At 36.3% G+C, this 18141-nt stretch overlaps 1 protein-coding gene across 1 annotated transcript in view; it reads left to right on the top strand.

Moving 5' to 3' along the window:
* POLB (DNA polymerase beta) overlaps positions 1 to 18141 on the top strand; it is a 31019-nt gene that overhangs the window by 11912 nt on the left and 966 nt on the right. Inside the window, exons 7-13 of the mRNA XM_040448124.1 lie at positions 1517 to 1568; positions 3181 to 3235; positions 3333 to 3405; positions 9019 to 9089; positions 10211 to 10297; positions 16896 to 16960; positions 17468 to 17607. Of these exons, the coding sequence (XP_040304058.1) occupies positions 1517 to 1568; positions 3181 to 3235; positions 3333 to 3405; positions 9019 to 9089; positions 10211 to 10297; positions 16896 to 16960; positions 17468 to 17607 (543 nt within the window). The remainder of the gene's footprint in view (positions 1 to 1516; positions 1569 to 3180; positions 3236 to 3332; positions 3406 to 9018; positions 9090 to 10210; positions 10298 to 16895; positions 16961 to 17467; positions 17608 to 18141) is intronic.

Raw genomic sequence — 18141 nt, 5'->3', positions numbered from 1 at the left:
TTCAAAGAAGTGATAAAAATAGAGCCCAAATCAAGTAATTATAAACATATTCCTTAAACCTAGTATAGTAATCCTTTGAATATAATTTATTTCTTCATACTTTTTAAAGGGTATATACTATATATAGATAGATTTATTACAGTATATTTATTATAGTATGTATGTACAGTATAGATCGATTTATTACAGCATTTGGGTGGTTTAATATTTGTGGATTCAACTATCTGCAAGCAACCGAAATGGTTAGGTGGATAGGTTCTAGAGATGAACCTGGGTTTGAAAACATTCTCCACCACTTTATTAGAATGGATGATCATGGTGCTTTGGTTTCTTAGCTGCAAAATGCTATCATAATTTCTACCTCATATGATTTAAAGCAGTAATGTATGAAAAGCACTTAGTGCACAGTTCTTGGTACATAGTAAGTACTTAAAAGTGGTAACTGACTCTCAAGAGGCATGATTAATTAGTAATACTGCAAAGTTAAGAATTTGTGTGAGTCACATAGCAAGAGAATGAACTCTACTATATCTGCATCTCAGAGAGGGTTTGGGCTCTTCTGCCTGTGGCATATTTGGTTTATCTGAGTGAAATATTGGTTAAAGGGGTCAAGAATTTGTTTTTAAACAGAAGTTGCATCCCTTGGGAGTGTCAGAGATCAGCTATAATGGTTTTTACAGTATTTCACAATTCACAGATATGTAATATAACTGTCAACATCTATATCCTTACATATTACAAATTCATTAGTTCCATTGCATTTTCAGTGTTTACTATGTACACAGAACTATGACAGATATTAAGTGCTCCATGTATTATAAAGATTTTTATTTTTCTCCATTTTGTATCTCCAGAGAGAATCTATGTTTGTGAATATAAGGGTGACTGTAGAAATTGCTTTGGAAGCATACTTATCTTGCTGTTTCTTTAACAAGGCTTACTCCTGTACTTATGCCCAGTAAAGGAACATCACTTCTAGATTTCAGATATGATATGACAGCTTTTTAATCAAAATAATAAAGATAACACTTTTCCTTTCAACAGGATTTCAACCACAGTGCCTATACAAGTTACTACTCAATAAATACTAGTTGAATGAAGGAGTAAATGAACAAATGGACAATATAAACTAACGTAGTCCTAAAACATTCAGAAGTTGTGGCTACTACTGCTGCTATGAACCATAAATTAAGCAATATAGGTTCTTATAAGGCTGCTTTTTGCTATAGTCAGTGAAGTGTGGTATGATCCTGGCATGTTTAATCTATTATTCTGTGTAACTATAATTGAAATTTTGATTCAGTAAATAAAAGTCATGAAATCAACTGTTAGATTTTACTACATTGATTTGAAGAAACTTTTGTCTAGTTCTTAATATCAGAATTTTTTTTATCTTTTCAAAGTCATTTCAGTGTATTTTCCTGGTAGTTCTTTGTAAAAAGGATCACTAAATTTAGCGACTTTTTTCCCAAGAATGTTTAAATTAGCACCTCAACTTTGTATGTCTTCTATACAGATCTCAGGAAACATGAAGATAAGTTGAACCATCATCAGCGAATTGGGCTGAAGTAAGATAGCAAATTTTCTTTTATTTTGACACTTAAGATGTAAAAGTAAAATTTTTTTATAGCCATTCTTTTTCCATACACCATAATAATTCTTCACACTTAGCTAAACACAATCATTTTTCTATTTCAGGATACTAAGATTTGTTGCAGCTTTTGTAGAGAATATGCCTGTTTTCACACATCTTGTTATTGCCTTCTAGTTTGCTTTCTTGTGTTGAGTATTTCCCTCATGCTCTTGACTTCAGGGAGGAACTTCCTCTTAAAATACATAGGACTGAATGCATCAGTCAGTTAGCAGGTGTTTATTTTGTGCTTAACTATTGTAGAAAGCATTGTGTCAGGTCTGGGGTAAGGATATAAACAGGATCAGTGTAGCTCTTAAGAAGTTTAGAGTCTGCCCAAGAAGCTAGGATGTGAGTATGGAATGCCAAATTAAAAAAAGAAAAAGATAAAAACCCAAAGACCTAAATAATGGTGTTGGAATAACTAGTAGGAATGTTGTATATCAGCATCAGTAATTATTTTGTGTGCTGGATACAATCTGGAATCCCTTTTGTAATGCATAGTACATAAGCAGGTATCACTTCCTGTCTTACGTAATCTTGTTGGCAGGTTAGCCCTGTTGATGCCTCACCATAATCCTCTAAACTCACACTGCTTTTCTAAGACTCTGAGCCGGTCAGAAACCAGGATGGTGTAGTCCTCCCTTTCCTTGCATTTACTTAACAGAGATCTTCTGAAGAACTTGGTTGTTGTGAGAGGTGGTTTTGAGCAGGTGCTTTATCAGTTTTAGATGTTATTTCATACTGAGATATTTTTGTAACAGCTTTATTGAAATATAATTCAGATACCATACAATTCATCCTTTTATAAAGTATACAGTTCAGTGGTTTTTAGTATATCCATGGAATTGTGCAACCATAACAACAGTTGATTTTAGAACATCTTTGTTATATCCCAAAAAGAACCCATACCTATTGGCATTTACTCCCCATTTCTCTCTACCTGCCCCTCTCTCTCCACCCCCCCCCACTCCACCCCCACCCCCTCTTCTGACAACCATTAATATACTTTCTGTCAATATAGATTTGCCTTTTCTGGTCGTTTCATATAAATGAAATCATACAATATGTGATCTTTTGTGAATGTCTTCTTTCACATAGCATAATGTTATCTGGATTCATAGGATAATGTTTTAAAATATGATAATTTTGCAGGATATAAGAGCAATAAACTGTAACCCTGTGACTTACACACAAAGTGGAGGGAGCAGTCCACTTTGGAAATATACTAACTTACTCTTAGTATAGGAAATGTGAAGTTTATTTAAATATATTTACTTACTCTTGGTATAGGAATGTGAAGTTTATTTAAAAGAAGTTTAGATGGAGTATCTGGAATAGCATAAAGAATGACACTTAAAGATTTTAGTCTAAGTTAAGAAACAAACTTACCCTTACCCCCCATTTTTACTGTTATCTTCTTACTAAGTGCTAGTCTTGATTTTTGAATGATGTACTGGGATAAGGACACTTGATATGGTAGGCAGTTTATTTTTTAAGAAGATTTAAATTTCACAAAAATCATTTGTCTACTTATTCTGTCTTTATAGATATTTTGAGGACTTTGAGAAAAGAATTCCTCGTGAAGAGATGTTACAAATGCAAGTAAGCGTGTGCTGAATTGTATTCTTTGATTAGAATTGACAATGTCACTTGTTGAAAAGCCATTTTTAGAATACTGACTTAATTTTTTTTCTATTAGGATATTGTACTAAATGAAGTTAAAAAAGTGGATTCTGAATACATTGCTACAGTCTGTGGCAGTTTCAGAAGAGGTAACATACTTCCTGATCTTAGGTTATTCATGCCTTGATATTATAATTGCCTAATGTATACCAAAAAAAAAAATGAAACAAAGAGATGTAATTTGTGTTACTTTATAGATATACTAAGATCCAGTAGAGTATTATCTAAGTTTATTTGTTTATAGATAGGAATATGTATTAAAAATTAGAGAAAATTCATCCTTATTTTATTATAGGATGATAATTTTTTTTTTTCAATGTTTATTTATTTTTGGGACAGAGAGAGACAGAGCATGAACGGGGGAGGGGCAGAGAGAGAGGGAGACACAGAATCGGAAACAGGCTCCAGGCTCCGAGTCATCAGCCCAGAGCCTGACGCGGGGCTCGAACTCACGGACCGCGAGATCGTGACCTGGCTGAAGTCGGACGCTTAACCGACTGCGCCACCCAGGCGCCCCTATAGGATGATATTTTAATGACTAGCTTTAACAAATTTTATAAAATAATTTTATATATATTAAGAGCCTAGGAGCAATTGACTACATGCTAGTAAAGCTGTGGGAAGGTGGTGGTGTTTTTTTTTTTTTTTAACTTTTTTTATTTTCTAAGTTTTCTGTAACGAATCTAAAAATACTGTCTCTGAAGCATTAGTTCCAAACCATTTCTCACAACAACCAGGTCCTTCAGATGATCTCATTCTATGTGAATGTGAGCAAAGTGGGAACCAAGAGAATCCTGGTTTCTTACTGGCTCAGAATATGGAAGGGTAATATAAATTTTAAAATATTAACTTTAAAAATTGTAATACCAAAACTTGATTTAAAACTTTTGGAATAGTTATCTGACTGAATCCCTGGCTACCTTTGGAGTATTGCTTAAGCAGTAGGTAATGAGCTACCACAAATTCTCAGGGTTAGCTGCTTTAAGAATCTGGCGCCGGGAGGGGAAAGTGCCACATCAATAATTGTTGATAAGTAGAAAGAACATGGGACTGGGACCAAAAGACTTGTGCCCTGAGGCCAAATCTACTGTCACTACATGATTGAAGTAAGTCTGTCTCTTCACATCCCCTTTTCCATATTTGCAAAATGAGAGGATTAAAGTTAACCAGTTGTTTGAGTTTTTCTGTGCATCAGAAATACCCAGAAAGTTTAAAAAGAAAAGTACACATTGCTGTACCCTGCTACAAACCTACTAAATAAGAATCTTTTTAGGTGGGGCCTTAGAATCTGTATTTTCAGAACACAGACTTGGATACACAGCAGGCCAAATGCATGCTTAGTTGAAGATGACAGCCTTTCTGGATTTCAGTATTTCTATTTTAGTTTTGCTTTTATTGAGTAGATCATATGGTTGCATGCTTTAATATAAAAAAGGTATACACTGGGGCGCCTGGGTGGCGCAGTCGGTTAAGCGTCCGACTTCAGCCAGGTCACGATCTCTCGGTCCGTGAGTTCGAGCCCCGCGTCCGGCTCTGGGCTGATGGCTCGGAGCCTGGAGCCTGTTTCCGATTCTGTGTCTCCCTCTCTCTCTGCCCCTCCCCCGTTCATGCTCTGTCTCTCTCTGTCCCAAAAATAAAAAAATAAAAATAAAAATTAAATAAAAATTAAAAAAGGTATACACTAAGAAGTTTCCCTTCTACCCTGTCCTAGTTCACTCTTTCCACTCCCTCCCACCACTGTCCCATTAATGACCACTTTCCTGTGTGTTCTTTCAGTAGTTTTACAAGTAAATATAAATGAATGTGAATATATATTCTTTTTTCCCGTTTTGTTTTTTTTATTTATTTAAAATCTTTTTATTATTGAAGTATAGTTGACATACAATGTTATATTAGTTTCAGGTGTACAACATAGTGGTGACAATTCTGTACACTACACGGTGCTCACCACAGTAAGTGTAGTTACCATCTCTCACCATACAATGTTAATACAATACTGACTGTGTTAACTATGCTGTACTTTTCATATCCATGACTTATTTATGACTGGAAATTTTTACTTCCTAATCACTTTCACCTATTTTATCCATCCCCCCACTTAGCCCTACCTCTGGCAGCTACCAGTTCTCTGTATTTATAAGTCTGTTTCTGTTTTGTTTGTAGTTTGTTTTGTTTTTTAGATTCCACATATAAATGAATCATATGGTATTTATCTTTCTCTGACTTATTTCACTTAGCATAATACTCTCTAGGTCCATCCATACTGTCAAAAATGAGAAGATCTCATTCTTTTTTAGGACTGAGTAACATTCCATTGTATATTCATACCACATTGTCTTTACCTAATGAATACACGTCCTTGCTGTCCTCCTCCCCCTTTCACAAAAGTAACATAGTATATACACAGTATGTACCTTCTTAATAAAACATATCTTGGAGATCTTTTCCACATCAGTATATAGAGAGCATGTTTATTCTTTTTTATTTTTTTTTTAACATTTATTATTGAGAGACAGACACAGTGTGTGAGCGGGGGAGGGTCAGAGAGAGGGGAAGACACAGAATCCAAAGCAGGCTCTAGGCTCTGAGCTATCAGCAGAGACCTGGATGCGGGGCTCCAACTCATAACCCACAAGATCAGGACCTGAGCCGAAGTTGGACGCTTAACCAACTGACTGAGCCACCCAGGCACCCCTGTTCTTTTTTATAGCTTCATAACATTTGGTTATGTCGGTGTTTCATACTTTATTTATTTGGTCCTTTGTTAATAGACTCTTGGGTTATTTCCCTTTTTATGCTAAAGTAATTGTTTTGTTTTTTAAATGGATAGAGTAATGCATTTTGGGTAGTAGGTTGATGGTAAAAGACACAACTTTTAAGAGAAATGAGAAGAAAAGAAGACAAAATTTTCTTTCTTAAAATAGCTTCCTTGAATGTTCTGGGAACAGCACACAATGAATCTAGTCTTCTTTATGTTTAAATATCTGGTTAAAGATTATTGATGCATAAAGTGGTGGTCCAGAGACACTGCCATATCTTCAGTGACCAAAAGTATGTTTTGCATATATTGTACTTACAAAAATGCAAAGAAAGGAGATAAACAGTATTATTTTATGCGACTGTGCGGCAGGCACTATTCTAGATGCTTTTACATATTATTCTTAGTTGTACAATGGCCAATAGAGTAGTTTTTAGTAGTTTATAGACAGAGAAACTGAGGTCTAAAGGAATATACAGTCCACATTTGTAATGTTGAAACAAAAGACATTTAAAATGAAAATCCATTGAAATGAACACAAACTTTTATAGTTTTATAATAAAAGAAAGTATAAATAACTGTATGTAACCTTTCTAAAGTTATGTGGTTGTAGAGTGGGGGTCAAAATAAAAACCTAAGTCATTATAAAGTGCTATATTCTTATCCATGATACCATAGTAGTAATTTTTACTAATATTCATTAAATGAATTGAGTCGTAAGAGTTGAAATGGATTTTCTGATTAGCCTTTACAGAGTTAGAACATATTGTTTAATTTGAGGTTTTTAGATATATAGTGTTCATAGTTGTATTTTAAAGCTTTTTTCATAATGAGGATTTACTAATTAACATATAGTTGTTTTCAGGTATACAATATAATGGTTCAACTATTCTGTGCATTACTCAGTGCTCATCATGATAAGTACTCTTAATCCCCTTCACCTATTTCACCCATCCCCTCACCTACCTCACCTCACCTCACCTCTGGGAACCACCAGTTTGTTCTCTATATTTAAGAGTCTGTTTTTAGGTTTGTCTCATTTTTTCTTTGTTCATGTGTTTGGTTTCTTAAATTCCACACATGAGTGAAATTGTATGGTATTTGTCTTTCTCTGACTGACTTATTTCACTTAGCATAATACACTCTACATCCATCCATATTGTCGCAAATGGCAAGATTCATTCGTTTTTTTATGCTGAATAATATTCCATTGTATATATAGACCACATCTTTTTTATTTTTATTTTATTTTATTTCTTTATAAAATTTTTTTTAACATTTATTTATTATTGAGAGACAGAGACAGAGCATGAGCATGGGGGAGGGGGTGGCAGAGAGGAGGAGACACAGAATCCGAAACAGGCTCCAGGCTCTGAGCTGTCAGCACAGAGCCTGATGCGGGGCTCCAACCCACAAACCGCGAGATCATGACCTGAGCCACAGTCAGATGCTTAACCAACTGAGCCACCCAAGCGCCCCGACCACATCTTCTTTTTTAAAAAAAAAATTTAACGTTTATTATTGAGAGACAGAGACACAGAGTGTGAGCAGGGGAAGGGTAGAGAGAGGGGGAGACACAGAATCTGAAGTAGGCTCCAGGCTCTGAGCTGTCAGCACAGTGCCTGATGCAGGGCTCGAACTCACGAACTGTGAGATCATGACCTGAGTCAAAAGTCAGTCGCCTAACCAACTAAGCCACCCAGGTGCCCCAGAAATTTAAATTTTTTTTTTTTTTTTACATTTATTCATTTTTGAGAGACAGAGAGAGACAGATCACAAGTGGAGGAGGGGCAGAGAGAGAGGAAGACACAGAATCTGAAGCAGGTTCCAGGCTCTAAGCTGTCAGTACAGAGCCTGATATGGGGCTCGAACCCACAAACCGCGAGATCATGACCTGAGCCGAAGTCGGACGCTTAACCAACTGAGCCACCCGGGCGCCCCTAGACCACATCTTCTTTATCTATTCATCTATCAGTGAACACTTGGGTCATCTATTGCTGGACACTTCATTGCTTCCATGTCTTAGCTATTGTAAATAATGTTGCAGTAAACATAGGGGTGCACGTATGTTTTTGAAGTAGTATCTTTATTTTCTTTGGGTAAATACCTATTAGTGGAATTACTGGATCATATGGTAATTTGATTTTTAATTTTTTGAGAAACATCTATACTGTCTTCCACAGTGGCTACACCAGTTTACATTCCTACCAACAGTACATGAGGGTTCCTTTTTCTCCACATCCTCGCCAACACTTTTTTGTGTTTTTGATTTTAGCCATTCTGACAGGTGTGAGGTGATAATCTCATTGTTCTTTTGATTTTCGTTTCCCTGATGATGAGTGATGATGAGCATCTTTTCATGTGTCTGTTGGCCATCTGTATATCTTTTTTGGAAAAAAGTCTTTCAATATTGTTTTTATTCATTATTGAGTATTTAGGTGCATTTTGTTTTAATTTTTTGTTTTTAACATTTATTTATTTTTGAGAGAGAGACAGAACACAGGTGGGGGAGAGGCAGAGATGGAGGGAGACACAGAATCCGAAGCAGGCTCCAGGCTCCCAGCTGTCAGCACAGAGCCTGACGCAGGGCTTGAACTCATGAACCGTGAGATCATGACCTGAGCTGAAGTCAGACGCTTAACCGACTGAGCTACCCAGGTGCCCCTAGGTGCATTTTTAGTACATTAAACTCACCAGCTGTATGTAATGCACATTTAATGCCAATCACTGTTGTTATCCCAGATTCTGCAGTTTATATTAGTATACCTGAACAGTTGGACAGAAAATTGAAATCTTTTAACTAATTCTGAATATGAAGTGCAGTGAAATATAGTTAGTCTACAAGAAGTAAAGCTCCTCAGTGTGACATCACTTTGGTTTTGTTTTTGCCTGCTAATTTATAAATTCACATAGGGAATTCCATACATATTTTATGTTATCGTAGGTGCAGAGTCCAGTGGTGACATGGATGTCCTTCTCACCCATCCAAGCTTTACCTCCGAATCAACTAAACAGGTACTGCAGAATTTATAGTCAAATATGCTGTCTCACACAACAGTAAATATCATTTTCTTTTTTTTTTTTTTTTTGAGAGAGAGAGCATGTGTGTGTGTGCAATTAGGGGAGGGGCAGAGGGAGGAGAGAGAGAATCTCAAGCAGGCTCCACACCCAGTGCAGAGCCCAGCATGGGTGTCGATCTCACACCTGTGAGATCATGACCTGAACTGAAATGAAGAGTCAGACACTTAACCGACTAAGCCCCACAGGCACTCCTAAATAATCATTTTCTAAATGATAGTTGGATATTTCAGAATGAATTTTTGCTTTAATCTTTTTGAAAAGTCAGTTGAAGTGCTCTGTACTGATTGACATCTGTGAAAGGCAAAGTAAGTGGTTGAAAGGGATACACAATAGTGTTTTTCTGCAAGGAACTGGGGGTGGGGGGGACAGTCTAATTTTCAAAAAAGAAACTTAGTACAACATTTCCAGAATTATTTATTGCCTATCATGGATATTTTAGAAATATCCACTATAATATTCAGGTTTTCATTAAGAGAATATTTTTCTACTAAAAAATGTTATATTAAGAAACTTTATCCCTGTTAGAAAAACCCATGAGGGCAAAACATTTTTGTTTTTGGAATATATTCTTTTTTTTAAAAAAATTATTTAATGTTTGTTTATTTTTGAGAGAGAAAGACAGAGCATGAGAGGCAGAGGGGCAGAGAGAGAAGGAGACACAGAATCCAAAGCAGGCTCCAGGCTCTGAGCTGTCAGCACAGGGCTTGAACTCAATGAGTGTGAGATCATGACCTGAGTTGAAGTCAGACGCTTAACTGACTGAGCCACCCAGGCGCCCTTGGAATATATACCTTTTAAAGACGAAGCAGCTAACTTTTTGATTTAATGAAACAGACGAACCCAAATGATGTTTGGGAGTATCAATGATATTGGTGAAAAATGATGGTTTCTAAAAATATGTTTCATTTGATAAATGAGTTTTGTGTTAGAAGAAGAAAGTACTTAAAGGAAAGCTAGGCATTTCTCCATAGATAATTAGAAAACTCATCTTAAAAAATATTTTCTGGCTATAAAAGAGTAATTATTTTTCTTTTTTCCTATTTATGTTTCTATAGCCAAAGCTGTTACATCGTGTTGTGGAGCAGTTACAGAAGGTCCATTTTATTACAGATACTCTGTCAAAAGGTGAAACCAAGTTCATGGTAAGTACTTGTTTGAGTTAACACTTCTGAACAAAAATCTTGGAAACTGTTCAGTAACCATTCTGAGTGTGTGACTCTCAGTATTGTTAGTGTTAGAGTCAATAAATAGGATATCCATGAGAGTTTAGAGAAGAATTAATAAGATGCTAATCTCAGAATATTTTAGTAAAGACTTTTGTTTTAAATTCTCCACTTGTAACTAATCTGAGCTACTGGAATACATAATTAGGCATAATCTGCTTTTATTAAAATTTCTATAATGACTTCAATGCATCATAAGTTTTTCTCTAAAATAGCAAATGTTCTCATATTCTCAGACTTGGAATTCTTCAGTAAGTGAGATTAGAATTGTCTGAAGACAATAATCTATTACAACACCAAAGAAAGAGAAGAAATTAGGGCATGTGATACAAACATGTTATGCAGCATGATAAGCAGAGGAGTTAATAGAGATTTTCACGGTGAAACCCATCATGATGAATTGTTAAAATCCTGTAGAGTTCCAGGCAATTAAACTTTGAAGATTCAAGACAAATGGCAAATGAATTAAGAAGAGATTAATAAATATCTCTGTGTAAAAAACCGACAGGAACGCAAGTAGAAATCTAGGACTAAAGTAATAAAGGGTTACCTTTGTTCTGCTGCTCACTTAAATACATACCTTGAAACTCCTTTTTTCCGTGTCCCCTTTTCCCAAGTCATATGCCTGAAATGGAAAGAGATTGTGCTTTTGGGGACCGGAAATGCTAATACTAGAAAGAGTCTCATTGCATAATTTGACAGTGGTTTTAGCCAAAAGTAGGATAAGATGGTTGAGATAGATCATTGAAACATCGTATCCTTCAAAAAGTAGAACAGTGCTCACCAGGGACCTGTGGGGAAGGGGAATATGGAGTTAGTATTTAACAGACCCAGAGTTTCAGTTGGGGAACGTGAAGAAGTTCTGGAGACGGATGGTGGTGATAGTTATACAACAGTGTGAATATACTTAATGCTATAGAACTTCAAACTTAAAAATAGTTAAAATGGTAAACTTTATGTTGTGTATATTTAATCAGACACACAGAAAATCATGTCATTAAATTCAACAGGATGATTTTATTGGGCTATGAAACTATTGCCAAAGTTGGTCACATTTTATAATGTTTCAAAAGAACTTTGGGAAAGGTAAAAATAAAATTCTAGTCAAATCTTTAGGAATTAAATCTATGAGCTGTTCTCCCAAATCTGTTTGATTTGGAGCTTTTACTCTATGCCCAGAAATATAGACATGTGAGATGTTATTAAAAATAGGGTTTAGGGGCGCCTGGGTGGCGCAGTCGGTTAAGCGTCTGACTTCAGCCAGGTCACGATCTCACGGTCCGTGAGTTCGAGCCCCACGTCAGGCTCTGGGCTGATGGCTCAGAGCCTGGAGCCTGTTTCTGATTCTATGTCTCCCTTTCTCTCTGCCCCTCCCCCGTTCATGCTCTGTCTTTCTCTGTCCCAAAAATAAATAAACGTTGAAAAAAAAAATTAAAAAAAAAAAATAGGGTTTATATATGCTCTAGGAACATCCCTTTTAAATTGAAATTGATTATATTCACCAGAATGAATCTGTGTAAAAAATAAATCTGTGTAAAATAATCTTACATTTAAAGAGCATTCAATCAGATAAAATCCTAAAAATAACATGTGGTAGACAAGTTGAATTTTTTTTTTTTTTTCATTGTAGGAAAGTGTCCTGGTATACCTGGGGATATTCTGGGGACCCCTTCTGGCCTAACTCTCTACCTCCTCTAGTCATCTCTGTGAAAGGCCCTAGGACTTCTACTGGGGAAGCACACCTGCTCTTTTCAGAGTTAGCGACCAGGAAGGTGTTTATGCAATGCAATAGCAGGAACATTTTTTTTGCAGTCTGAACAGTATTCTGCTGTGCTCAAACAGAGATCCAGAAGCAACACCAACAGAGGCTAGTAATCCAGCTAGCAAGAATACAAAGAAAAATTACAAACTGGTGGGCTGGGTATAACCTAAAAAGGAAAGGTGGGTAGCCACGTGTATGTAAACATAAAGTGTTGCTGGCAGTGGTGGAATTGGGTTACCCCAGTAAGTGCTCAGTCATAGAAGAGAAGACCTTTGTCTGTCAGCCAAATTCCAGTGACTGCTACAAACCAGGCTGGTTCAGATCTTATTGCACATGTGATGCTTGAAAGACTAGGGCCACTCACCAATCCTAGGACAAGGCTGGAAACCTTCACTCCATCTTGCCTTCCCATTCTCTCAGTCATAGTCCTAACAGCATGTATATAGTTATTGTCAAAAAGAGAATTCCCCAAATCTATTTTCCAAAAGAAAACAGGTGAACATAATAATAAAGTGGGTTTTTTGTTTGTTTTTATAGTTTGAGCAAGAAACTGAGGTCTTTGTGTTGTGACATAGGAATCCATCTTAGTGGATGGTTGTGTATAAAGTTTGGATTCTGTACATGTGGCTCATATATTCTCTGAAGCTTAAAAAAATGCCATGTGTGAGCCTGCTGTTTGACATTTATAATTGGTATGTGGTAGGATGAGGAGCAATCCAGGTTAGCTTTCAAGTCAATTTATTGTGGAGGCAATAAGGGGTAATTGGTACCTTATTGCAAAGAAAAGGGTGTGTGTTGGTATGTTGCATTGTGGAGGAATATACAGAAGCTCTAAAATCTTACTCTGGCTCCGTGACTAATGGATCGTGTGACATTAGGCAAGTTGCTTTACCTCTGTAAGGCCTTAATATTTTTACCTATAAAATGATACACTTGTGCTGTGTCAAATGACAGTTATACAGATCAAATTAAGTAACATACATGGACACTGAAGGGTTTGTACAACTATCTTCATAGAGTGAATCTTCAAAAGAGTAGTACAAAGTGTTACACTAATATAGTATGATGTGATATAATATAGATACAGTATTTCTGTTTGGAAACAGATCCGTAGAGGAGAGCAACCTGGTAGGGATTAAATTGGGAAACAAAAAGAGGGACAGAAAGTGAGAGAGGATGGTGATATGAGAGAACAAAACAGGGAGAATGAGTGCCAATAGGATGAGAAAGATGTGTTCAGTCAGTTCAACAAATACACATTAAGCATCTACCACTTTTCAGTACATCTCCTGGGACGTATCTGAATTTCAGGAGAATTTATAGTTGGGACGATGTGGGAAGGGAGTGATGGTTTACATGACCATAATAGGGGCACCTGGGTGTCTCGGTTAAGCATCAGGTCATGATCTCACAGTTCATGGATTCAAGCCCCATGTCGGGCTCTGTACTGACAACTCAGAGGCTGGAGCCTGCTTCAGATTCTGTGTCTCCCTGTCTGTCTGCCTGCCACCACTCACACTCTGTCTCTTTCTCTCTCAAAACTAAATAAACATTAAAAAAATAAATTAAAAAAAAAAAAACACCATGACCATAATAAAGAGGTAAATCACGTGTTAGGTTAAGATAATAAGTACTATTTTAAAAAGAAGAAAAGGAGGGTATGGGGAGATGGGCATGTAGGAAACAGCATTGAATAGGATGGTCAGAAGCAGCCCCTTTGAGAAGAGGAGACTTGAAAGAGGACTTGAGGTAAGGGAGTCAGCCAAGCAGAGAGCTCGGCAGGAGTCAGAGCAGTTACCCTGAGTGCATGAGCTTCAGCAAAGATAGTCAAAGAAGCTGAGATCTTTTAAGTTTCTGAAAGGAAATTGGCTGAAAAACAAAGTCACCTTAGAAAATGGAATAAACCTGGGTGCCTGGCTGGCACAGTCTTTAGAGCATGTGACTCTTGATCTCAGGGTCATGAGTTCAAGCCCTATGTTGGGCGTAGAGCTTACTTTAAAAAAAAAACAACAACATGGGAATGCAAGCTGGTGCAGCCACTCTGGAAAACAGTATGGAGGTTCCTCAAAAAAACTAAAAATGGAACTGCCTTACCACCCAGCAATTGCACTACTAGGTGTTTATCCAAGGGATACAGGTGTGCTGTTGTCGAACGTTTATACCAGCACTATCAACAATAGCCAAAGTTATTGTCAATCGATGGATGAATGGATAAAGAAGATGTGTATAAAAATTGAATAATATATTGTATATAATAATATATGAATATACATTCATATATTCATATAACATATGAATATATGAATTATACATTCAATAATATATTCAATAATATATGAATATATATTGAATAATATATTGTGTATATATACATGTGTGTATATATATATATATATATATATACACAATGAAGTATTATTTGGCAATCAAAAAGAATGAAATCTTGCCATTTACAACTACATGGATGGAACTGGAGGGTATTATGCTAAGTGAAATTAGAGAAAGACAAATATTATATGACTTCACTTACATGAGGACTTTAAGAGACAAAACAGATGAACATAAGGGAAACAAAAATAATATAAAAACAGGGAGGGGGACAAAACAGAAGAGACTCAAATATGGAGAACAAACTGAGGGTTGTTGGAGGGGTTGTGGGAGGGGGATGGGCTAAATGGGTAAGGAGCATTAAGGAATCTACTCCTAAAATCATTGTTGTACTATATGCTAACTAATTTGGATGTAAATTTAAAAAAATTAAATTAAAAATAAATAAACAACCAAAAAAAACAAAACAAATAAAAACAACAGCAAAGTGAAATAAACTATTCTCATTCCATATACAGTTGATTTCAAAATCTCTTGTTTCTGTAACAATTGACTAAATAATTTTAAAGATATGACCATTCATGTCTTTTTCAAGTTCTCTTCAAAGCATGAATTCCTTTAAACTAATAGTCACCAAGCCTCAGGAAAGCCAGGGTTAATATTCCAGATCTTCTTGTAAAGCCATGATCTTTAGATAATTGAGTTATTCTTCCTGTGAATAAAATGACATTTGGAAGAAAGAAAAAAAAAACCAATTTCTCCTGCATTTAGATGCCTGTTTGCTTTATATAATGACTACCATTCAGATTTTAGCATTTTGTGCAAGTTTGGCCTGGGATGATTTCCTGTGAAATATCTACTAAAGGATTCAAGGGACAATAGAAGATCCCTTGAGTCCCCTGGGGAAATGAAAGAGGCTTTATTTCAGACGACTAGGCATGAAGCTACCCAACTGAAATGCCAAACAAAACTAATCCACTCAATCTAATAAAGAATTTACAGTAATACAGAGAAATTCTTTAACATTAGCACTTCAGAAAAAGTGCAGGAAATAAAATGAGCCTTTGAGGAAAGGAACAAAGCCATTAGATGAAATCCTATTACTGATGTGACAAACCGCAAGATCATTGCCTGTGGCACCCAAACATCCATATCCGCAAGGTAATACCTCATGGTAATTCCAGATGGAAAGCATTGCTGATCCATTTGAAGGTTCAGTTAGAACTTGTTAATGTCTAAGAAGGTAGCTTTCATATTTTGAAGATAAACAGGTTTCATTTAATCTTTCAGCCATAGGAACAGCGAAAGAAAATACCCATTTTAGATTCTAGATTGTAATTTGTCCGTGTTACTGAGTGAAAAAGTATATAGCTTTTAGTGACATGTATACTTAGTCAACTGTTCTTTAGGACCAGAAGCCTGCCACATGTGTACTTTTCTTAGAATGTGACATTTGAAACATTTAATTTGAAATTTCTGATGTTTGTAGCTCTTTTTACATATTTATGGGTTGTTCCCCAGTCCAGAATTTTGGTCCATTTTTCTAGAAAAGGAAAAGATTACTAAATAGACTTTGATAACATTTGTCTAAAAACCGGAGAGGTATAATGAAAACTCACCTGTAGAGGAGGAAAATGATCCTCTAACTTTCTTTTAAATTTTTCTTATTTTTCATCTCTCTCTTTTCTAATTTCTGGGAGGTTTCCTCAATTTTAAATTCTACTTCTGCTATCATATTTTAAATTTTGTTGAAACCTTTTCCTTAAGTGTTCTGTTTTCTATGGTATTCTGCCCCTACTTCATGGATGGAGTATTTTCTGTAATCTGAGAATACTACTCATAGCTCTTTGTGTTCTCCCCGAGTAGTGATTGTTTCTTCCAAATTGCCTTTATCTGTTTTGGTCTGTGTCTTTCATGTTTGTTGCTTTCCCTGGTTAGCTTCTCGTTTAGAATCCTATGAAGGCCAAATCCTCATACCTAGAATCCTTGCCTGCTGTTCCATGTACTTCTTTGTTTGCCACAAAGTATAATAGGAAAGTAGCAAAAGACAGCACGTAGAAAATCCAACTAAAAGTGCTTAAAATTCTTTTTTTTTTTAAGGTTTATTTATTTTTGAGAGAGAGAGACAGAGTGTGAGTGGGGGAGGGGCAGAGAGAGAAAGAGAGAGACAGAATCTGAAGCAGGCTCCAGGCTCTGAGCTGTCAACACAGAGCCCGACGTGAGGCTCGAACCCAGGGACCACGAGATCATGACCTGAGCTGAAGTCGTTAGCTTAACCAACTGAGCCATCCAGGCATCCCTAAAAGTGCTGAGAATTCTAAAACTGCTTGCACTTAAAGCAGAAACCTCACATTTAACATCATAATACTGAAATTAAGCCTGAAGTTTGAAAACGTCTTTAAGCATTCTTTGAAATATCCATTTTAGGGTGTTTGCCAGCTTCCCAGTAAAAATGATGAAAAGGAGTATCCACACAGGAGAATTGATATAAGGTATTACTCAAAATTTGTTGCTGACCTATTAAATTTTCCCTTCTTTTCTCTTTCCTTTGTCTTCTGTATATCTTGGAATTCATATAAATGTCTAGAACCCCTTTTCATTCTGAAGGGCTGTATGTTCCTGCTATAGACAGTGTGCAGCCTGAAAATATGTAAAGAATAACGACTGTCTACAGAATCTAATCTATTTTCTCTAGATTTGCATCTCACCATGATGCCTTCCACAACTCAAAAGTAGTTTCCTGCCGGAGGAACGTTGGTTGTAATAAGTGATACTGCTTTTCGTTTCTCCACACCGCTTGCCAGAGCATAGTTTACTGAAACCTAGACTAACTGCAACGTCGGAGGAATTTGAACAGTCTACCTAATGATAGTCTCCTCCTTAGGTTATTAAACCACATAGACTTATTTTAGGTGTTTTGTGCCTTATTGATTATAAGAGTCCTATTTTTGCTAGATTTGAAATGTGTGGTCAAAGATTTGTTTATTTATTTATTTTAGGTTGATACCCAAGGATCAGTATTACTGTGGTGTTCTCTATTTCACTGGGAGTGATATTTTCAATAAGAATATGAGAGCTCATGCCCTAGAAAAAGGCTTCACAATCAATGAATACACAATCCGTCCCTTGGGAGTCACTGGTGGGTATTTGTGTGTGCATTAGAGATAATCCCAGTCATCTGGAGAGAAAGTTATTTTCAGATATATTTTGGTTTAGCAACTTTGATTCCTCAAAAAAGCCTTTAAGTAATTATGCCAGTTAATTGTAGTTTCTTTTATTATGAGTCCCTCAGGCAACAAAGGGTCTTTAATCCATACGTGCTATCAAGCCCTCATTTGAAGCCCATGATGGCCAAAGTTATTTCTAGCTCTATTAGAATGTATTAATGTGATGGTCAGCAAAAAAAAAAATCTTACTGGTTTAAAGTGGGTTTGTTTGTTTTTAATGTATCTCCGAGACTTCTGAAGTACCCAGGTATCATTGCTTTTAGTATCAGGCCAACCTTGGTAGCTTTGGCCACTTGCTTTTAAAGTTTAAAGAGTTGGGGCGCCTGGCTGGCTCAGTCGGTAGAGCATGCAACTCTTGATGTCAGGGTCGTGAGTTCATACCCCACATTGGGCATAGAGCTTACTTTAAAAAAGATTTTTAAATAACAAAAGAAGTTTAGGGGCAC

Source organism: Herpailurus yagouaroundi, unplaced genomic scaffold (assembly GCF_014898765.1).
Source record: "Herpailurus yagouaroundi ecotype Mexico unplaced genomic scaffold, PumYag 28, whole genome shotgun sequence".
In the NCBI taxonomy this organism is placed as follows: domain Eukaryota; kingdom Metazoa; phylum Chordata; class Mammalia; order Carnivora; family Felidae; genus Herpailurus; species Herpailurus yagouaroundi.
This window is presented reverse-complemented; position numbering and strand designations above follow the sequence as displayed.